This window comes from Corvus cornix, chromosome 28, assembly GCF_000738735.6.
Source record: "Corvus cornix cornix isolate S_Up_H32 chromosome 28, ASM73873v5, whole genome shotgun sequence".
In the NCBI taxonomy this organism is placed as follows: Eukaryota; Metazoa; Chordata; class Aves; order Passeriformes; family Corvidae; genus Corvus; species Corvus cornix.
In genome coordinates this window covers 3,675,471-3,694,803 of record NC_046356.1, presented here as the reverse complement: position 1 = coordinate 3,694,803, position 19,333 = coordinate 3,675,471, and the positions used below count along the sequence as shown (strand labels likewise).

General features: G+C 51.1%; 1 protein-coding gene across 4 annotated transcripts; it reads left to right on the top strand.

Annotated features, from left to right (window-relative positions):
• The first annotated feature begins 266 nt into the window (after window positions 1–266).
• Window positions 267–18,293, top strand: SLC25A42 (solute carrier family 25 member 42). Of its 4 annotated transcripts, none has more exons than XM_039566299.1 (8): window positions 267–310; window positions 8,077–8,193; window positions 9,618–9,729; window positions 11,567–11,592; window positions 12,328–12,494; window positions 13,975–14,091; window positions 14,472–14,623; window positions 15,374–18,293. In XM_039566299.1, the coding sequence occupies exons 2-8, from the start codon at window positions 8,116–8,118 to the stop codon at window positions 15,694–15,696; spliced, it is 975 nt and encodes a 324-aa protein (XP_039422233.1). In that variant the 5' UTR covers window positions 267–310; window positions 8,077–8,115; the 3' UTR covers window positions 15,697–18,293. The 4 variants fall into 4 exon arrangements, with proteins under 4 accessions (XP_039422233.1, XP_039422231.1, XP_039422232.1 ...); XM_039566297.1 differs by having other exon boundaries at window positions 15,207–15,632; XM_039566298.1 differs by lacking the exon at window positions 267–310 and adding an exon at window positions 366–421 and having other exon boundaries at window positions 15,207–15,632.
• Window positions 18,294–19,333: the final 1,040 nt, after the last annotated feature.

Genomic DNA, 19,333 nt, shown 5'->3' with positions numbered 1-19,333 from the left:
CGGAGCCGGGCGGAATCTCTGGGCGCTCCCGGTTCGGGATCCCCGGGCAGCCCCGGCCGCTCCCCGCCCCTGCACCGAGCGCTCCGCCCCGCGCCGCTGCGAAGCTCCGCCCCTCGCTCTTGCCCCGCCCCTTGCCGATTCCGATTGGTCGCCTCCGCCGCCAGTCCTAACCGCGCAGCCAATCTCCGCGCGCGGTCCTGCCCCCGCCGTGCCGATTGGCCGCGCCCCGGGGCGGGCCCCGCCTCCCGCGGCGCAGCGGGGGCGGCCTGGCGGCGGCGGACGCGGCCGGGGCGGACGCGGAGCGGAGCCGGTGAGTGCGCGGCACCGACCCGGACCGGCCCCGCCGCGGGCGCTGACGCGGCTCCATCGCCGTGGCGAGGCCCGGGCGGCGTTGCGTCGCTGTGGCGGCGTGAGGCGCCAGGTGACATTGCCGCGGCCTCCCGTGGGGTCACCCCGTGCCGGCCCGGCCCGGTCCGCGGGGCTCTGACGCGGCCGCCCGCGTGTCGCGGTCGGTCCGGTTAGCCCGGGAGTTCGGTGCAGCGGCGGGACCCGCCGGGGGCCTGGCTGAGCTGCGGGGGAGCGGCGCCGGCCTTGGCCGCGCTCGCCGCGGGCTGCGGCACCGCGCGGGAGGCCCGGCCCGCACTGCCCGGGCTGGGTGCGGGAGGCTGCGGGCTGCGCTCCCTGCCTGCGCTGCCTTCTTCCCTGTCTGCTCTGCCTTCCCTGTCTGCTTTCCTTACCTGTTGTCCCTGTTTCCTTGTGTTCGCTGCCTGTTTTCCCTGCCTTTCCAGCCCCTGTTTACCCCACTTTTCCTGCCTGCCCTGCTCCCACCTTGCCACCCCCTTCTGACCCTACCCTGCCACCTTTCCAGCCTGTCCCACTGCCCCCTTTCCTGCCCTGCCAACCCCGGTGTCTCCCGGTGGCTGTGCCGGGCGCGTCAGGCTCCTGCTCCCTTCCCGATCCAAATGTGCGGCTCCTAACGCGAGATGTGATTTTTGTCTTGTTTGTTCCAATCGGTGAGAAGCTGAAAATAAGGCAGAGTGGTGTTTTTGTGCTGAGGGACAGATCCCAGGGGGCACAGAAGGTGTTGAACACAGATCTCTCTGTGTCTCCTGCCTCTCCCACCTCAGCAGAAGCAAAAACTTGCAGAACACGGGTGAACTCCCTGCTTTGCCCTCAAAGGTGGGAATGGAAGGAGCCTCTTGGCTTGGCTTTGAGTTATAATCTGAAAAGACAGATGGAAACTGCTGGAAATGCCTGTGCAGGGTCAATAAAGGCTGTTCCACCTTCCCTGCCGTGTGTGAACATGGAACTGGCTGTTCCAGCCGAGCAGTCGGTGCTGCTGACCTTAAACCTGGGCTCCCCTCGAGGCTGGAGGCGTCAGGGTTGTGTTTGTGTGTGTTGATGGTGTTTTTTCTCTGCTGGCTGATGATTTGGAGTGGGTTTGGAAGCTGCTGTCGCTTTGCTTTGGGTTCTCCTGCATCACATTTAGTGCTGTGTGTGGAGGTTTGGCTGCTCTTCCCGTGTTTTTCTGTGGTTTAGGTGGATTTTGGAGTGTTTTGGAAACATCCTGGGTTTTAAGCGACTCCAGGTTGGAGCAGAGGAGAAAAAACAGCTGAGAAAGGAAAGGCTGCAGTGAGGGTTGGTTTAATCACACCAACAACTTGTGGGTGAAGGAATTTAAAAATAATCGTGGCACTGAGTGGGTGAAACACCAGGGCTGGATTCCAGGCCCCTCTGAGCATCTTTACAGAGCTCTGGATACTCAACGTTTATTTTTGTGTCCCCCTGCAAGTCCAAATGATTGTTTAGGACCACAGATGCTGAGGAAAGGGGGGGACTGGGGCTGTCCTGGGTGTTGGATTTTGGCAGGAGTCCTCTGGCCCCGGTGGCTACTCCAGACAAGGGAATTTGGGCCCTTGGCAACCCCGGAAGCTGCAAGAATTTCACTTTGCTTGACCTGCAGCCTCTGCCCTGCCTTGCACAGGTTCCAGGTGTGTTTGGTGTGTCAAACTTGCCTTCAGGAGGTTGCTGAAAACTCAAACCACAGCCCTGAGTGTGTGATGGGCTTGGTACAGGTCAGACAGGTTTGCTATTAGGAAAAAAAAAAAAACCTCAAGAACCAGGAATAATTTGGTCTTGAGTCACTTTGCTGCTACTTGGAGGAAGATTCATTTGGGTTTGTCCCTTTTCTGTGTGAAAATGATACCAATTCTTCACTCTGCAGTGCTGCCTGGGTTTTCCAGGGGATGCAGAAGGATTCCTGGTGAAGGAAATCCTTGGGAAAGGATGTTCTGTTTAGCCTTGAGTGGAAAGGTGAACTGCAATGCAAACAACTCTCTCAAGGTCGCCAAATAAATGAGGCTTGGAGGAGTTCTGTGCTTTAGTTGTGCTTTAAATCCACTTCTCCTTGTTGCTGCACAGTCAGAGATGAAGCTCTGGGTGCTGTGTTGGTGCTGTAAGGCCTGGCTTACCAGAAAATAATCAAATTTAGTGGAAATCTGCAGCATTCTGGCCAAACAGAGGCGATGGTTAACTGTGAACCCTACCAAAATGAATGCAGAGGGAGCAGTGGGTGGGCAAGGCTCCAGGCAGGGTGGAAAGCATTTCCCTGAGGAAATGGCACTTCCTTGGCACACTTGTGGCTCGTTCTGCTTCACCATGGAAGGTTTGAATTCTTCCTTTTCCTTTTTTTCTTTTGTTTTTAGAGGCAATTTAAACTGCTGGGGGTGGGGGGGGGGGGAGGTTTAGAGCAGTTATTGTAATTACTCATTATGTGCTGAAGTAGTTCCTGGCAAAGTTGTATTGACTGAGGGCTGCTTCTATTCCAGATAATCCCATGGGAAAAAAAAATAAAAAATCCCTCTGTGCTGGGATTTGTCTCTTTGGGGACCTCCTGTGTGGCTTTGGTGACATCCAGGCCAGTGCATGCAGGACCTGCTGATGGGGAAAGCATGAGTTTAGAATATTTTATTGCCATTTCTTTAGGATATTTCCTCGGAGAAACAACTTTTGAGCTCGTGGAGGGGTTTTGGGGTCGCTTTTCCTTCTGAAGGACGGGAATTGTTCCCTGGCGCGTGGAGAGGCCCCTGCTCGAGGAGCTGTGCCCTCCCTGAGATAAAGCTGCTTTCTGTCTTGCAGATAAGAGCTGGTCTTCGGTTTGTGGCCGTGGCCAACACAGCTGAGGTGTTCCCAGCAAAGCAGCTGAAGAATGGAGCTCTGTTTTCCCTTGCCAAGATTCCCTCTGTTCCTTCCCAGCTCCCTCCAGCGCACTTGGAATAATCAGCTGCCTCTGGGAGCTGAGCTGTGGGCTTTAACCATTTCCCAGTGGCCCTAATTCAGGGCAGAGCCTCTAAAACCACGCCAGAAATTGGGATTTTTAGCCTCAGTTTTATTGGGGGGCCTGAGTTCCATCAGGGAGGGAGGCAGGAACAGCTTTTATTTGTATTCGACAGCAAAGGGAGCACATAAAAAACTTAAACTCTTCCAGATATTGTAATTTAGGGATTCTTTTAGGCAATGATTCCTTCAAATAGTCCTAACACTTCCTGGCCAGGCCTTGGAGGGAGAAAGAGCCCTGGACTGTTCCCAGCTCATGCTTTGGGGTGGGATTTGTGCGCAGTGAGGTGGAAGTGACTGGGGAGAGCTGGGGCCGCAGGGTTGATTTTTAACAGCCTAATCAAACTGGAAGGCAGAGAGGGACCTCAAGGGGAGAGTTCATCCCGTTCTGAGCATTCCAGCCCTTTTTTTCCCCGTGATTTCCAGTGATTTTCCGGGCTGCTTTTGCTCCGAGGCTGCAGTGATCGCAGCTCTTAGCACATCTCCCCTTCTGTCAGCCTCGAGTGCTCAGCTGAGCAATGATTGAAGGGAACCGAACAGGAGCAACTTCCCCAGCTGCTGGGGCACCTCAGCCTGCCCGGGAGAGGGGTGAAAATTCCTGCAGGAGCTTCCCTGGGTTTTGTTCCTTCCTAATTTCATCCCGTGCTTTCATCAGCGCCGTTAATGGCATCATAAAGGCAAAGGAGGGAGGAGAACTGAGGGGAGCTGGTGAGTGTGAGTGGAGCTGTAAAAGGGATTTTACCCGAGTTAAATTGGAATTGTGGCTTCATCCACATCTGTGTCAGTGGAATTTTCTTGTTGTAATTCCCGGTTACGGAATTAAAAAGTCCTTTACGTTTCTCTCTCCATCTCTTCTCACCTCAGACTAAATTCCTTCTGTTCATCTTTGAATACACTGAATTTTGTGGGTGTCAAGTCCCAGCTTTGCCATTCCCTGTCTGGGCCGTTCCTGTGCTCCTCCAAACTATTTTTCATAATTCCTGCTGGGGTTGTCCAGGGAAAAAAGCAAATATTTCTCAGCAAATAGGGGCTATTTGCTTTGCAGCTTGTCTGTCCCTGCTGGGGGCAGGAGAATGGGAATTCTTTCAGAACTCCCAGGGGTTTGGGACAGGTCTGAATTCCACAGAACATCCCTGATTCCTGAAAAACATGATTTTTTCAGGTGGGAAAAGACCTTTAGGATCAAGTCCATGTCACCAAGTGCCACATCCCCACTGCTGTTAAATCCCTCCAGGAATGGGGACTCCACCACTGCCCTGCCAACCTTTTCCATGAAGAAATTTTCCCTAAAATCCAACCTAAACCTCCCCTGGCACAAGCTGAGGCTGTTCCCTCTTGTCCTGTCCCTTGTGGCCTGGGAGCAGAGCCCGACCCCCACCTGGCTCCAGCCTCCTTTCCTGGAATCCTGGAATGGTTTGGGTTGGAAAGGCCTTAAAAATCCTCCAATTCTGCCCTTTCCCCTGCATTTTGGATCTCTTCTTCCTGCTGGAATTTGCTGATGATCTGCCCTGGGAAAGCAGAGCTGGCAAAATACAGAAAAGAGGAATTGCAGGCAGGTTGTGAAGCCAAACTTTTCCATTAAAATTTAATTTGGAGTTATAGAATTGCTGGATAATCCCCCAAACCTTCAGCATCATTTTGAGTTCTTTTAATTTTGCTTTGTTTTTAATTACTCCCATCCCAATTTGTGTTTATTTCTTATTTGAGATGCTGCTCCCTGGAACTCATTGGCCCTTCTGCTGAACAATTAATGATTTTAATTAATTTCAGCTATGCCAGAGAAGGAGCTTCCCTATTTTCCCATCTTGGGGAATAATCTTTAATCCGTGGCCGAGTTCCACGTTACTCATCAACCCTTAACTCCCAAACTCGCCTTTTCCAGCGATTTTCCCTCTTTATTCCTCAGGGAATGCTTTGCTCTGCAACCCTGAGGAGTTCAGGATCCAGATGTGTGACAGGGACTTGTGTAACTCCTATAAAAATAACCCAGGAGCGGGTTAGGAAAAAAACACATTTAATCCCCAGCTTGGTTTTGGGTTTGGGTTTTTTTTCTGGCTTTGTAAACACAAGGAATGACCGTGTGGGGAGAGATCCAAAATACAGGGATTTAACACAAATATCCAGCTGCTCCTCGTGGCTTTTACTGGGTTACTTAATAAGCGAGTCAGGTTGATGGAGATGCAAAATAATGGCTGGTTTTTAATGGCCAAACTTGAAATTTGTGCTAAATTTTAAGATAATCTTTGTTGTCTGTGGCTCCAGTGTGAATTATTGGTCAAAATAACCCCCTGACATCAGAATCCAGCCCGAGTCCAAAATAAAATCCAGCTTTGAGGCGAGCAAAGGGGAATATAAATAATAAATAAATGCTATTTTTACATTTGAGCCTCAGCATGTTCAGGGCAGATTTGATGTGTAAAACTGAGCATATAAACAGGTGTTTGTAGGCTCCGGGCAGTGGGCACTAAAAATAAAAAAGGGATGTGTCTGGGTAGGATAAAAGGGAATATTGTGGAGTAAATGAATCTCATCTTTATGCAGAAATAAGTCCAGCCTTAATAAAATCACTTTAATTTGACAAATTTCCTTCCAGGCTTCTCTTTCTCAATAGTCTTTCAAACTTATATTTTGAAAGAAAGTTGCATTTTGCATTGCCAAGCCCTTTAGCACAATTTCTATTTTTGGGGGGGAAGGAGGGTTATTTTTGGCAGAGATAAATCTGATATTGTGACCTACATTCCTTTATTCCAGGCAGGGGAGGGATAATATCTCCACCTGTGATTTCCTTCATGCTTTGACTGAAAGGGAATTTTACAATGCATTTTTCCAGGCCTGTGAGATAAGGGGGAATGAGAAGGGAAGGAAATGACTGCAGGTAGTAATTAGAAATAATTAACTGTGTTCTTCAAGTGCAAAATAATTATGGATCATCTCTGCTCTTGATCCTTGTGGGAGTTTCTGTTCGCTTGCTCTGACGTGAGGGAACTTTTCTGGTGGTGCTGTTCAGGTCATGTCAGGTGTTCTGTCCCATGAAAACCTGGAGTTATCCCTCCCTGAGTTTCCAAAACACCCTCAGGAGTTGGGAATCCGTGGATTTATGTCTTCCCAAAGCTCTGGGAAGTGAGGAGAAGTTTTGGGGTGACTGAATTGGGGCCTTGAGGGCCTGAAGGGGGCAACAAAAAAGATGGAGAGAGGCGATTTCCAAGGGCCTGGAGTGCCAGGACAAGGGGGGAATGGCTTCAAACTGACACAGGGCAGGGATAGGTGGGATACTGGGAAGGAATTTGGGATGGAATTCCCAGAGAAGCTGTGGCCTCCCCATCCCTGGAAGTGCCCAAGGCCGGGTTGGAGCAACCTGAGGATGGTGGAAGGTGTGGGGTGGGATGAGATGATCCTAAAAGTTCTTCCCAACCCAAACCATCCCAGAATTCTGTGATGATTAAAGATCCCCAGGTGTGTTTGTCCCCCTCTGGAGCGAGGATGAGGCTCCTCCATCCCAAATTGGTCACGCCCGAGTTCAGCCAAGGCTGAGCCGTCTCCGCTTTGTGTTCAAAATCTGCTGCAAGCCAGGCCTGGGAAATGAGGGCTGGCACTAATTTATGAGGGGAAAAAAAATAGGTCAGCAAGTCTGAAAGGTGCTGACAGGCATAAAGTACCTGAGATTTTTTAAAAAAGGGGGGAAAGGAGGCTGGGAATGAGGCTTTTTTTTCCAAGTAAAGCGAAATGTTGTACCCAAGGTTTCAGAGGCATCAGAGGGAGCAGGAGGGAAGGAACTGCTGGAGGCAAGAGCTGCCCGAATTCAGGAATTCTCTTTTCCTAAGGGCACGTTCCTTGAGAGGAACCTTCCAAAATGGGGCTGTTGGAGCAGCTTTGTGGCTTGGAAAAGCGATTTCTGTGGTTGCACAGCCCCTTTGTGAGCAGCTCCAGGGCCACCTCCCAGTGCCACCTCGGGGTTTTCACGGCAGCGATTCCAGTTCTGAATCTTCCAGGCTGAAAAAGCTGCAGCGTAAAAGGCTCAAAAAAGTGAATTATTCCATTTAAGTAGAATTATTCCTTCATCCACATGCTGCAGCCAAGGTCAGGCTGACCTTTCGTCTCGTGGGGTGGGTTTGGGACATCTCAGAGCAGGAAAAACCTGTGCAAGCCACCCCCTTCCACCACTCTGGGAGGAAAGGGAGTCCTGAAACCACCAGATCAAATCCCAGAATGGCCTTTGTGGCACGTGTGAGGCACTGGATCCCTCTCTTCCCAAAAATAACCTCCACTTGCTCATGGCAGGCTTTGGGGACTCGCTCCTGGGACTATTTTTTCCCCCTTTTCCAGAGGGTTTTAAATTTTCACCTTCCTTCTCCAGTATCTCGTTGCTCAGCAGTCCCAAGGAGCCATCAAAATTCTCTTTGGGAAAGGGCAAGGCAGGATCTGCTGCTTTTCCCTGGAAATTACGGATATTTTGGTGTTTTATTGCAGCTGAGTTCCTTGTGGGGTGAGAAGCGTGGATATGAATGGCACAGTTTTTATCTGGCACCAAAGTACCTCCCCCCTCCCCCCAAAAAAATACATTTACTCCTTAAAGGAAGGAAATGGCACCAGGATCCTGGAAATGCCCCTTTTCTGGGAATTGGGAGAGGGTTTTCCTACTGAAAATGGCCCTGGGAGTGGGTCACGCCCCCTCCCTGTGCTTTATCACCTGGATATTTCCACCTTTTGACACTTTTTCCTTTGGTTTTGGGTTCCATTTAGGAGCTGTAGCTCTTCTGCCCCCGTGGAAGCGTGACTGGTATGGGTAATGGTGTGAGAGAAGGTCCAGTGGAATTCCAGAGGGATGTGGAGCCCGTCACGGCCCGAATTCCGGCAGAGGTGAGAGCAGGAGCTGGGCTGGGAATCCAAAGCAGCTCCAGGGAGGGAATTCTGCCCCACTCAGGTGAGATCCCATCTGGAATTCTGCATCCAGAAGGATGTGGAGCTGTTGGAGCGAGTCCAGAGGAGGCACCAGGATGCTCAGAGGGATGGAGCAGCTCTGCTGTGGGGAAAGTCTGGGAAAATCGGGATTGTCCAGCCTGGAAAAGCTCCAGGGTGACCTAATTGTGACCTTGCAGTGCCTGAAGGAGCCACGAGAATCGTGGAGAGAGACTTTGGACAAGGGATGGAGGGACAGGACACAGGAAATGGATTCAAACTGGCAGAGGGGGCAGGGTTGGATGGGATATTGGGAAGGGATTCCTCCCTGTGAGGGTGTGGAGGGGCTGGATGGAATTCCCAGAGAAGCCGTGGCTGCCTCATCCCCTAGAAGTGTCCCAGGCCAGGTTGGAGCAACCTGGGATGGTGGAAGGTGTCCCTGCCCATGGAATGGGATGAGTTTTAAGTCCTTCCAACCCAAACCAGTCTGGGATTTGAGCTCTGGACTCCTAAAAGCCGCAGTGCTTGTGTAATCCATGGAATGTGCCCCTCTGAGCGGATCCAAGCATTCCCATCCCCTTGGGAAGAGGTTGGGCATTCCCAGCTGACAGGCAGGGCGCTTCTGTGCCCAGGGTTAAGTGGCAGAGCTGCACCAGGGCCACCAATCCATGTTTCCCTGCTCCCAGGCTCGTTGGAATCTCTGGAAAAGGAGGTGATGCCGAACCTTGCTCTGGTTTCACCTAAATCTGGGGCTGAAGTTCACCTTTGCTTGGCTGCCCTTGCACCAAAGCACAGCTTGGGAGGGGGAATTGAGCTGATCCAGGGGTTTTGGCCATAAACATTAACTTTGGAGTTGGGAAACCTCCTGAAAACAAGGGAAATGTTAACTCCTCTCGTCCACAAAGTGTCAAAAGTTCACACATCAAGCCTGGACTTGTCCTCACTCCAGAACCTCCACGGGGTTGGATTTTGTGGCATTTATTTGCTCTTTGTGGGAGAAAAATGCTGATTTTGTAAATCTGAGCTGTGGCAGGAATGCCAAGAATAAAATCCCTCCCATTTCACCCATCAGAGGGGGGAAACTGCCTGGTTTTATCCTCAGGAGCTTGGAAATGATGTGGGAATAGGGCTTGGGTGCTTCTCTTCCAGAAACTTCCCTTCTGTCCGTGGGGAGGGAGAAAAAAGAGAAATAATAGGGAGAAAACAGCACATGCATGAGGAATTCTTGGAATTTTTCCTCATGATCCAACCGGGAATTCACTGTGCTAGAAACCTAGTGAAACATTTTAACCCAAATCCTGGCCACGGGGTGAAAGCTGCAGCAAAGGTGAAATATTATTCCTTGTGGGGTTGCCTTTGTCCCACTTATTCCATGCTTTTTCCAGGATAACCAGGAGAAGAAGAAAGTGCTGAACTCCCTGATGTCTGGGGCTCTGGCTGGGGCTGTGGCTAAAACTGCAGTGGCTCCTCTGGACAGGACAAAAATCATGTTCCAAGGTGAGTCCCGTGGGCTTTTCCCGAATTGTTTTTACTTTGAGCTTCTGATCTGCTCATCCAGCTCATTTTCCAGGAGTGTGAGGAGATGTGGAGACACTGGGAAGAGAGAATTGGGCTGTGGGAGTTCCTTGCTGAAGGCTGGATGCCCAAATTGTGTCAACTCTCCCCAAAATCAGGAGGCAAAAGGCACTGGAGCTGCTGCCTCCCTGGGTGTGTGTCCTCTGGAACCCCTAAATTGTAGCAGAAAAGGAAATTCCTCTGACTGGAATAGAGAATTTCCATGTGTTTAGCAGGATTTGGGGATTTTGGGATCTTTTGCAGTGCAGGGACTGTCAGCTCCACCAGTTATCCCAAAGGGAGCAGCACAGGCCTTTAATTCATTGGACGTTGGGGAAAGCCAAGAATTTTAAATCTGGTGACGTCCTGGATTAACTGAATGGGGCTCCATCTAATCCCTGGCTGACATTTAATTTAGAATTGATTTTCACTCACGTGATTTTCATTCCGGGCAGAGCAAGGAGCTCTGGAATTGCTGGGAAATGGATCAGGGAGCCAAATAAATCCTGCGCTGGGATTGCCACTTGGACCAGAATCTTTGGGTTTTCCCACCAAAAACACAAACCCAGGTTCATCTCAGGCTGGAAATATCAGGAGCAAGGATGAGAGGGAAGCCACAGAGTTGGGGTGAGCCAGCAGCTGACCGAGGGAATCGCCTGGAGTTTGGACAGGCCACATTCCTAAAAATCCCTGTTTGCTTTGGCCCATCCAAGTGGCTGGAAAGGATGGGATTAAAATGTTCCAATTGGAGCAATTTCTTGGGATCTGATGGATTTTTTGGGTTCTTGCTGTCTTAAAGGGTTTTATTCCCCGTCTTGTGAAGAAGGAAAGCACCTCTGGATCATCAAAGTGATCCCTTGAATTAAAAACTGGGGAATGGGGCTTGGAGCAGCCTGAGATAGTGGAAAATGTCCATGGCAGAGGGATGGAACTGGATGAGTTTTCCCAACCCAAACCATCCCACAATAAATTTCGCTGTGGCAGAGGGAGAAAACCTTTTAAAGGAATAAAACCACCTCAATAACCAGCGGCAGTGGTTTTATTCCTTAAAAAAAAAAAAAAAAATCCAAATAAAAGTGTTGAGTTGCACAGAGGAGCAGCAGTGGGGAAAATGGATTTGCATGGGATTGTTGGATACACTCGAGAGGCTCCCAGGTCTCAGATGAGCGAGGAGGAAGCTGCAGCAGCCCCTTAATTGGAGCCACATTTCATTAGCGGTTTCCAGGCAGGGTTTTCCTTTCCCTGCTGCAAAGCAGAGCTGCCAAACAAATCCTGCTTCCCGAGGCCTCGTGGATTCCACGGATAAGGAGGTGCTGTCACTTTGGATAGATGCAAGGGAAGGAAAAAAACAGGGAGTTCATTTGAGTTTTGCTCGGATGGAGCTGCTCTTGCGTGGAGCTTTGCTTGCTCCTCGCTGGATTCTGGAATTAGGCTGGGATCTGGGCATGGAAATGCTCTGAAAAATAAGTGAACGGTGCAGTTTTGATGTTTTTCCTTAATTAAATTTTTTTTTTATTTATTCATTTATTCCACACAAACTGAATTTTCCTAACAGGCAGTGGGGAAAAAAAAATGGGCTTTTGTGCTAAATTATGGGAGCATTTACCAGTGGAAAGCCTTTATAATAAAGAATCTCTGTTTCCTCTTGCATTCATTCTTTTCCTTCTATTTTTATCCCTTCAGCCAAAACACCTGTGTAGTTTATTTAGGGATTCATGGATCAAATATTTATTTTTATGTCTTGCAAGCCCTAATGTTCTTTTTTTTCTTTTCTTTTTAGTGTCTTCAAAAAGATTTTCTGCCAAGGTGAGGTGATGTGTGTCTGCTGTTGCCCTGAAGTGTTTGATTAATCTTTTGTTGGCCTTTATTTCACTTTTTTGGGGATTTATCAGCAGCATTCTGTGAAAACACAGAGGGAAAGACTGGGAATGGTGTTATTAATTATAGGATTAATTAGGACAGTGGTTATTGGGGGGGTTCAAACTCCAGGTTGTACCTGTGACATGACAAGAAATGTGACATCACTCAGGGCTTTGGTTTTTAGGACCTTTCCTGGTGATTTTGGGACCATTTCTAGTGCTTGTTTTCTTCCCCCAACCACACAGGAGTCATTCCAGCCTTTATAGGGAATTAAATCTGGGAGCTGATCCCTCTCGTGGCTTTCTGAGTGGTTTTTCCGCGTGAATTCCAGCTTTTCCCCGTGTGCCATGCCCATGTGTGTGCAATCTAAATGTTCCTGCCCGGCCCTGAGGAGATGAATTTGGGTTTGGGAAGGGGTTTTGTGCAAACTGTGCCTTCCCTCAGAGGGAAAACAAGGCAGGCTGGGATCTAAACCTTCTCCCTGCCTTTGGCTTTAACATGGATGCGATGGAGCCTCCCCAGAGGATCCGGGATTGCCACATCAGCTCCCTGGGAACGGGGGACTGGAGAGGTTAAGCTGTGGGGTCACCTCCTTCCCCTGCATTCCCGTTATCCCTGTGTCCCTGCCTGACCCTTGCCCTGTTCCCCGCAGGAAGCTCACGGGCTGATTTATCCCTGCAGGAAGCGTACAGGCTGATTTATCACACCTACCTCAACGAGGGCTTCTGGAGCCTCTGGAGAGGGAATTCCGCCACCATGGTCCGGGTGATCCCCTACGCCGCCATCCAGTTCTGCGCCCACGAGGAATACAAGCAGATCCTGGGGAATTACTACGGATTCCAGGGAAAGTAAGAGGCGGCAGGGCTCGGGATGCTGCTGAGATCCTTGGATCCTGGAGGGTGGAGCAGAGGCTGGAGGGGGGAAGCTCTGAGGGGGAGGCTCCAAGATGGAAGCTGTGAGGGGAAGCTCTGACGTGGAAGCTGTGAGGGGAAGCTCTGAGGTGGAAGCTCCAAGATGGAAGCTGTGAGGGGAAGCTTGAGGGGGAAGCTGTGAGATGGAAGCTCCACGGGGAAGCTGTGAGATGGAAGCTCCACAGGGAAGCTCCGAGGGGGAAGCTCCAAGGGGGAAGCTCGAGGGGGAAGCTGTGAGATGGAAGCTCCACAGGGAAGCTCTGAGGGGGGAGCTCCAAGGTGGAAGCTGTGAGGGGAAGCTCTGAGGTGGAAGCTCCAAGATGGAAGCTGTGAGGGGGAAGCTCTGAGGTGGAAGCTGTGAGGGGAAGCTCTGAGGTGGAAGCTGTGAGGGGAAGCTGTGAGGGGGAAGCTCCAAGATGGAAGCTCTGAGGGGGAAGCTCCAAGATGGAAGCTCTGAGGTGGAAGCTGTGAGGGGAAGCTCGAGGGGGAAGCTGTGAGATGGAAGCTCTGAGGGGGAAGCTCTGAGGTGGAAGCTGTGAGGGGAAGCTCTGAGGTGGAAGCTGTGAGGGGAAGCTCTGAGGTGGAAGCTCCAAGATGGAAGCTGTGAGGGGGAAGCTCCAAGATGGAAGCTGTGAGGGGAAGCTCTGAGGTGGAAGCTGTGAGGGGAAGCTGTGAGGTGGAAGCTGTGAGGTGGAAGCTGTGAGGTGGAAGCTCAAGGGGGAAGCTGTGAGGGGGAAGCTCCAAGATGGAAGCTGTGAGGGGAAGCTGTGAGGTGGAAGCTGTGAGGGGAAGCTGTGAGGTGGAAGCTGTGAGGTGGAAGCTGTGAGGTGGAAGCTGTGAGGTGGAAGCTGTGAGGTGGAAGTTGTGAGGTGGAAGCTCGAGGGGGAAGCTGTGAGATGGAAGCTCCACGGGGAAGCTCTGAGGTGAAAGCTCCAAGATGGAAGCTGTGAGGTGGAAGCTGTGAGGGGGAAGCTCCAAGATGGAAGCTGTGAGGGGAAGCTCGAGGGGGAAGCTCCGAGGGGGAAGCTTCAAGATGGAAGCTCCAAGGTGGAAGCTCTTGGGGGGGCAGCTCCGAGTGCCAGCCGCTCTTGGGATGGGGTTTTAGGGGCCAAGGGAAGGGCAGATTTTGTGAGGACACAACCCTGTTGTGTCCAGGCATGAGCAAGAAGTGGCCTGGACGTGGAACGAGCAATTCCCAGCACCAGCAATGGACAGGCAAAACAAAGAGCAGGAGAAGCAGCAGGCTCCAGCCTTGCCCGGAGCCTCTTCTCCCCATGGATTTTCCCTGTGGGATGGCTGGGAAAGCCCAGCAGGCAGGGCAGGGAGTGGGGAGCAGGCAGAGCAGAGCCATTCCCAGCAGCCGGGTGGGATTTGCAGCTGCAGGTGACGTTTGGTCTCTTCTCTCCCCTCACTTCAGGGCGCTGACGCCTTTCCCTCGCTTCATTGCCGGCTCCCTGGCTGGCACCACGGCTGCCATGGTCACCTACCCCCTGGACATGGTCCGTGCCCGCATGGCTGTCACACCCAAGGAGATGTAAGTGCCTCATGCACAACTTTTTTAGGGTTTTAATAAGGTCACGTGGCTTTATTCCCATTTTCTGCGTCACTTCTTGCTGGGAGCCTTTGGTGGAATAAAGCCCTGGGGTCTGAGCAGTGATTCAGTGAGCAGAGGCGTGAATGTGGGAGGAGATGGATACTGGGAGACCAGTTTAGGAGGCCAGCTGGATCCGGGAAGATCCAAGAGACAGCACAGCAGGGCTGTGGGAGAGCTGCTCCCTCGGGTGAAATCCCCTCTGAGCTGCCTGATGAGCTCAGAGCCGAATTAATTAACAGTTAATCCATCAGGAAGCCCTGCTGGGAATATCCCAGCCGCTTACCAGCGCAGGTCTGCTTTCCCCGTTGTCCCCACGCCAGGTACAGCAGCATTGTCCACGTCTTCATCCGGATATCCCGGGAGGAGGGGCTGAAAACCTTGTACAGGGGCTTCACACCGACCATCCTGGGGGTCATCCCCTATGCTGGCCTCAGCTTCTTCACCTACGAGACGCTGAAGAAAGTCCACGCAGGTAAATCGGGGCAAATGCTGCAGGTTTTGGGGCCAGCTCCAGGGGTTTGGATGGAGGGGTCAGAGTGCTTTTCCTTGGGAAAAGCAACGCTCTGGAGTCTGTCCAGCTCTGGATGATGAGCAGGGAAAGCTACAGGAAGGCTGTGCCTGTCCTGTGGAGGAACAAGGTGGGATTCCCAGGTGGAGAAGGAGTTGGTCCATGCACCAGGTTGGGAGCAAAACCCCGGGAGCTGTACCTGTGATGTGTCAGTAAATGGGACATCTTTCAGGGCTTTGTTTCTGGGGACCTTTTCTAGTGATTTTGGGGACCTTTTCTAGTGATTTTGGGGACCTTTTCTAGTGATTTGGGGACCTTTTCTAGTGATTTTGGGACCATTTCTAACGATTTTACTTGGGAGTGCAACCTGGGGAGCAAAGCTTGGGCAGCAAAACCTCAGGAATAAAACTCAGGCAACAAAACCTCGCGAGCTCCAACTCGGGCAGCGCAACCTGTGGAACAAAACCTCCGGCTCTACACCCGCTCACCCTTAATTATGTGTTAATTCCAAGGAGTTCCCACCTCTGTGCCCCTCTCTGTCCCCCAGAGCACAGCGGGAAGGCGCAGCCCTCGCCCCCGGAGCGGCTGCTGTTCGGGGCGTGCGCCGGCCTCATCGGGCAGTCGGCCTCGTACCCGCTGGACGTGGTGCGGCGCCGCATGCAGACGGCCGGCGTGCTGGGCCACACCTACAGCTCCATCCTGCTCACCATGCAGGAGATCGTCAGGGAGGAGGGACTCATCAGGGGCCTGTACAAAGGGCTCAGCATGAACTGGGTCAAGGGCCCCATCGCCGTGGGGATCAGCTTCACCACCTTCGACCTGACACAGATCCTGCTCCGGAAACTGCAGCACGGCCCCGGCCTGGAGAGGTAGTGGCTTCATCCCCACATGTAGAAAGAGCAATTAATTCCCTGGCCTCTCACGTGCTCCTGCAGCTGAGAACTCGCCCATCTTGTTGGGTTTGGTGGGTTTTTTTTCCTGTTGTTCCTGGATTTTTTTTTTTTTCCCCCCTTTCTAATTTGGAAGCCTTGACCTGAAGCTAACTGTTCCCTAAGCAAAAATTCCCGATCCTGCAGAGCTGAGTCCTCCAAAGCAGCTGCCTCACCCTTCTGATGGACTCTGCCCCCAGGAGTGGAGCCTCCCCACCCCACCTGTGCTGCTCCTGGCTCCTCACCTGGCTCTCGGCGGGCAGATGGAAGCGGTGGATGGTGACAGAGGGGGCTCGGAGCTGCTGGCAGTGAACCCCTGGATCTGGGAAGTGGCAGTTCTGTAGCTCCATGGGGTAGCTGGAGGCAGTCTGCCAAGTGCAATATTCCAGTGTAGTCTGTAGGGAATTCCAGATTCCTCTGGCCTGTGAAGGCAGGGCAGGGCAGGCCCAGGACACTGCGCTTGTTCTGAAAGCTGAATGTTCTCTCTGGCTGGGAATGCTGCCTTTTTTTTCCATTTATTTTCTCATTTTTGTGTTGAGCTGCATCACTGTCCCTCGTTTGTGGTGTCCCTCTGAGATTACCAAAGACTGGAGGCAGCAGGGGAGGGGAGTCCTGAGCCCTTTATAAATGAAATTCTCCTGCGTGTGTTGTCAGTGTCGCCGAGCAAGGGCTGTGCCTGGATTCCCAACCTGGCTCTGCCCCAGCTGCGTTTGTGTTTTCCTTCTGTGCTGTCCTACCCTGGAGAGGCAGCGTTTTCCAGGGGTGGTGTGGATGCACTGAGGAAGGAGGTGTTACAGCCTTCACATCCCATTTGTTTTATTCAGTATTATCGCTGCTCTATGCACCGTGTGAGAACAAATCCTGCTGCAGCCTGGGCTGTCCCAAAAACCAGCTGTCCCTGGGAGCTGATCCCAGCTCCTGGCCCTGCTCCTGGACATCCTGGTTGTCCTTTTTGGTACCTGCTGTGTAGGTTGTGTCACCTCTGTTCGTTAACTCATCCCCTCAGCTTTTTAATCCCTAAAATTCCTCTTGGGATTTAACCCTTCCTTGGGCACCATGGCATTGACCCTACTGTGCCAATCACTTCCAGCTGGAATTTGACAACGAGAAGAACCTCTTGGTGTTTCTGTTTCAAATCAGTTTTCAGGGAAATGGAGATTTTTGGCGGGGGGGGTTGGGGATGATCCATCCCTGTGTTAAATTTGGAGTGCAGAGCAGACTTCTGACTCCTCTGATGATCACATGACACAAACCAAGGTGAAAAATCCCTTTCCCAGAGAGTCCATAATGTATAAAAAGATAAAAAGATTTAATTTAAATCCTGTCCTTTCCTGGTTGTTTCATATTTTGGCTGTTGTAGCCGGATGGGATTAATGGGAATGGAGGGAATTGCACAAGGGGTAGGAGCAGCCTTCTCCTTTCTTTTGTCTTTGCACTCGTTCTTTGGAGCACAAACCTGCTCCTGATGCCAAATATTTCCTTAGGAATCAATCCCAGGGAATGTGGGAATGGCACAGAGCCAGCACTGAAGTGTTGACACACAAATTATTCCCAGAGCTGGGATGGGGCAGCCTGGAACTGGGATTAACCTCGGGAATTCTGCCTCCGAGCCCAGCAGGGGTAGTTTCCGCTGGGACACACTCCCTGATTTACCTGGGAATTAAAGATCTGTGGGGTTTGGGAAGGTGATGGCCATGAATTCTGTGGGGGTTTTTTGGCTGCTGGAAAAGGCTCAGCTCTGCTTTCCCTTTGTTCAGCCCCGTGCGAGAGCCCTGATTTCTTTTCTCCAATGGAGAAGCCGATTATCCTGCTCTTGTCCTGATCCAGAGGAATTCCCTGGCAGTTCCAGGAGCGCCAGCAGGTCCTGTGTGTTCACCCTGCCATTCCCACCTTGCCAGGCTAAGAGAAGTTGTTCCCTAATTAGCAGCTGCACCTGATTTAAATTCAGTGGAGTTTCAGCCAATTTTCCCCCAAGTTTTGCAGGCTGGGTGTTTGTGCAGAGGCAGATCTTTGAATTCAGCCTGTGATGGTTTTGGTGCTTTTGTTTCTCAGAGTGTGTTGCTGCTTTGGGTTGGTTGAAAAAGCTTTTTTTTCCCCTTTTTTTCTTTTTTTTTTCCTTCTGATTTGAATGTAGAAAAGGGGAAATGGAGTGTTCCCTTCCCTTCTCTCCTTCCCCCCATGGATTCAGACACGTTCCAGATCTTTTTCTGAGGTGTGCTGGCCAGGAAGAGCTCTGAGAAAGGAAACAAAACAGGAACGTTCTCCTTTTTTTTCCTTCCCTGCAATTCCCTCATTTTGCATTTTATTCCTCTCTAATTTGATTTCCCACTCACCTTCCTCACAGATCCTTAACGCATCACCATCAAATCTGTGCTTTTTCTTTTCTTTTCCTCTCCCTCCCCCTGCTTCTTCCTGCACCTTGAGCCCTGCACTGGCACTTCGAGAAAACCAGGTCCAAAAAAATGTCAAAATTGCAGCTTTTTAGCAATGCCCAAACAGCCCAAACCACGTTTTCCCCTCACAGCCTGGATGCTCCAGGAATTTCAGGCACCATGGGATGGTTTGAGGAAGTTTCCTGAGCTCCTTGTCTGGTTTGGCATCTTCACTTTGTACCTTGTAGGGGTTGATTCCTCCCTCTTTTCTTTCTCCCTCTTTTCTTTCTCCCTCTTTTCTTTCTCCCTCTTTTCTTTCTCCCTCTTTTCTTTCTCCCTCTTTTCTTTCTCCTCTTTCTTTCTCCCTCTTTTCTTTCTCCCTCTTTTCTTTCTCCCTCTTTTCTTTCTCCCTCTTTTCTTTCTCCCTCTTTTCTTTCTCCCTCTTTTCTTTCTCCCTCTTTTCTTTCTCCCTCTTTTCTTTCTCCCTCTTTTCTTTCTCCCTCTTTTCTCCCCAAAAATGCCATGAGCTGCAGGGTGTCCCAGCACTGGTCACTGCCTGTGTGGTCTATGCATTTATTAATTAGCACAAACACTGTTGATTGCCTTTTTGTGTCCTCACCATCGATGCGTGTGCGTGTGTCGATTTTGACGGCTTTTCTTGGATCTGGAGTTCTATTTTATTGCAGTGAAGACACTTTGTTATATAATGTTTATATATTTTAAGATTTGTGCCAAGAGAGGATGTATATTTAATAAAAAATATGATTGACTTTCCGGCTTGCCACGGGTGGCTCCTGTTCTGAGGCCTGGAACACCCTGGGGGGGATTTTTGAGGGGTTTTTGAAGGTTTGTGAGGAAATTTTTGAGGGGTTTTGAGGGTTATTTTGGGTGGTTATGAGGGGTTTTTTGGGTGGTTATGAGGTGTTTTTTGAGGGGTTATGAGCTGATTTTTGAGGGGGTTTTTGAGGGGTTGTGAGGGGTTTTTTGAGAGGTTATGAGGAGATTTTTGGAGGGGATTTTGAGGGTTTTTTGGGGGGTTAGGAGGGTTTTTTTGGGGGGGTTGTGAGGGGTTTTTTTGGGGGCTTAGGGTTTTTTTTGAGGGTTTTGAGCGGTTTTTTTTGGTGGTTATGAGGAGTTTCTTGGGGCATTGTGCCCCCTTGACCATACCAATCTCCTGTCCTGCGGCTCAGGGCTTTGCTGGGAAGTCGGGAGAATCCCAAAGGAAGGGAAGGAGCTCGGGGGACGGTTCCAGGGCTGAGCTGTCCCTGTCCCTGTCCCCAGCCTGGGTGTGCGGTGGCAGCAGGTGGCACTGTCGGCTTAGGCACGGCCTGGTGCCTTCCCCCAGCTTGGGGACCCCCGGTTTTGGGGGGATT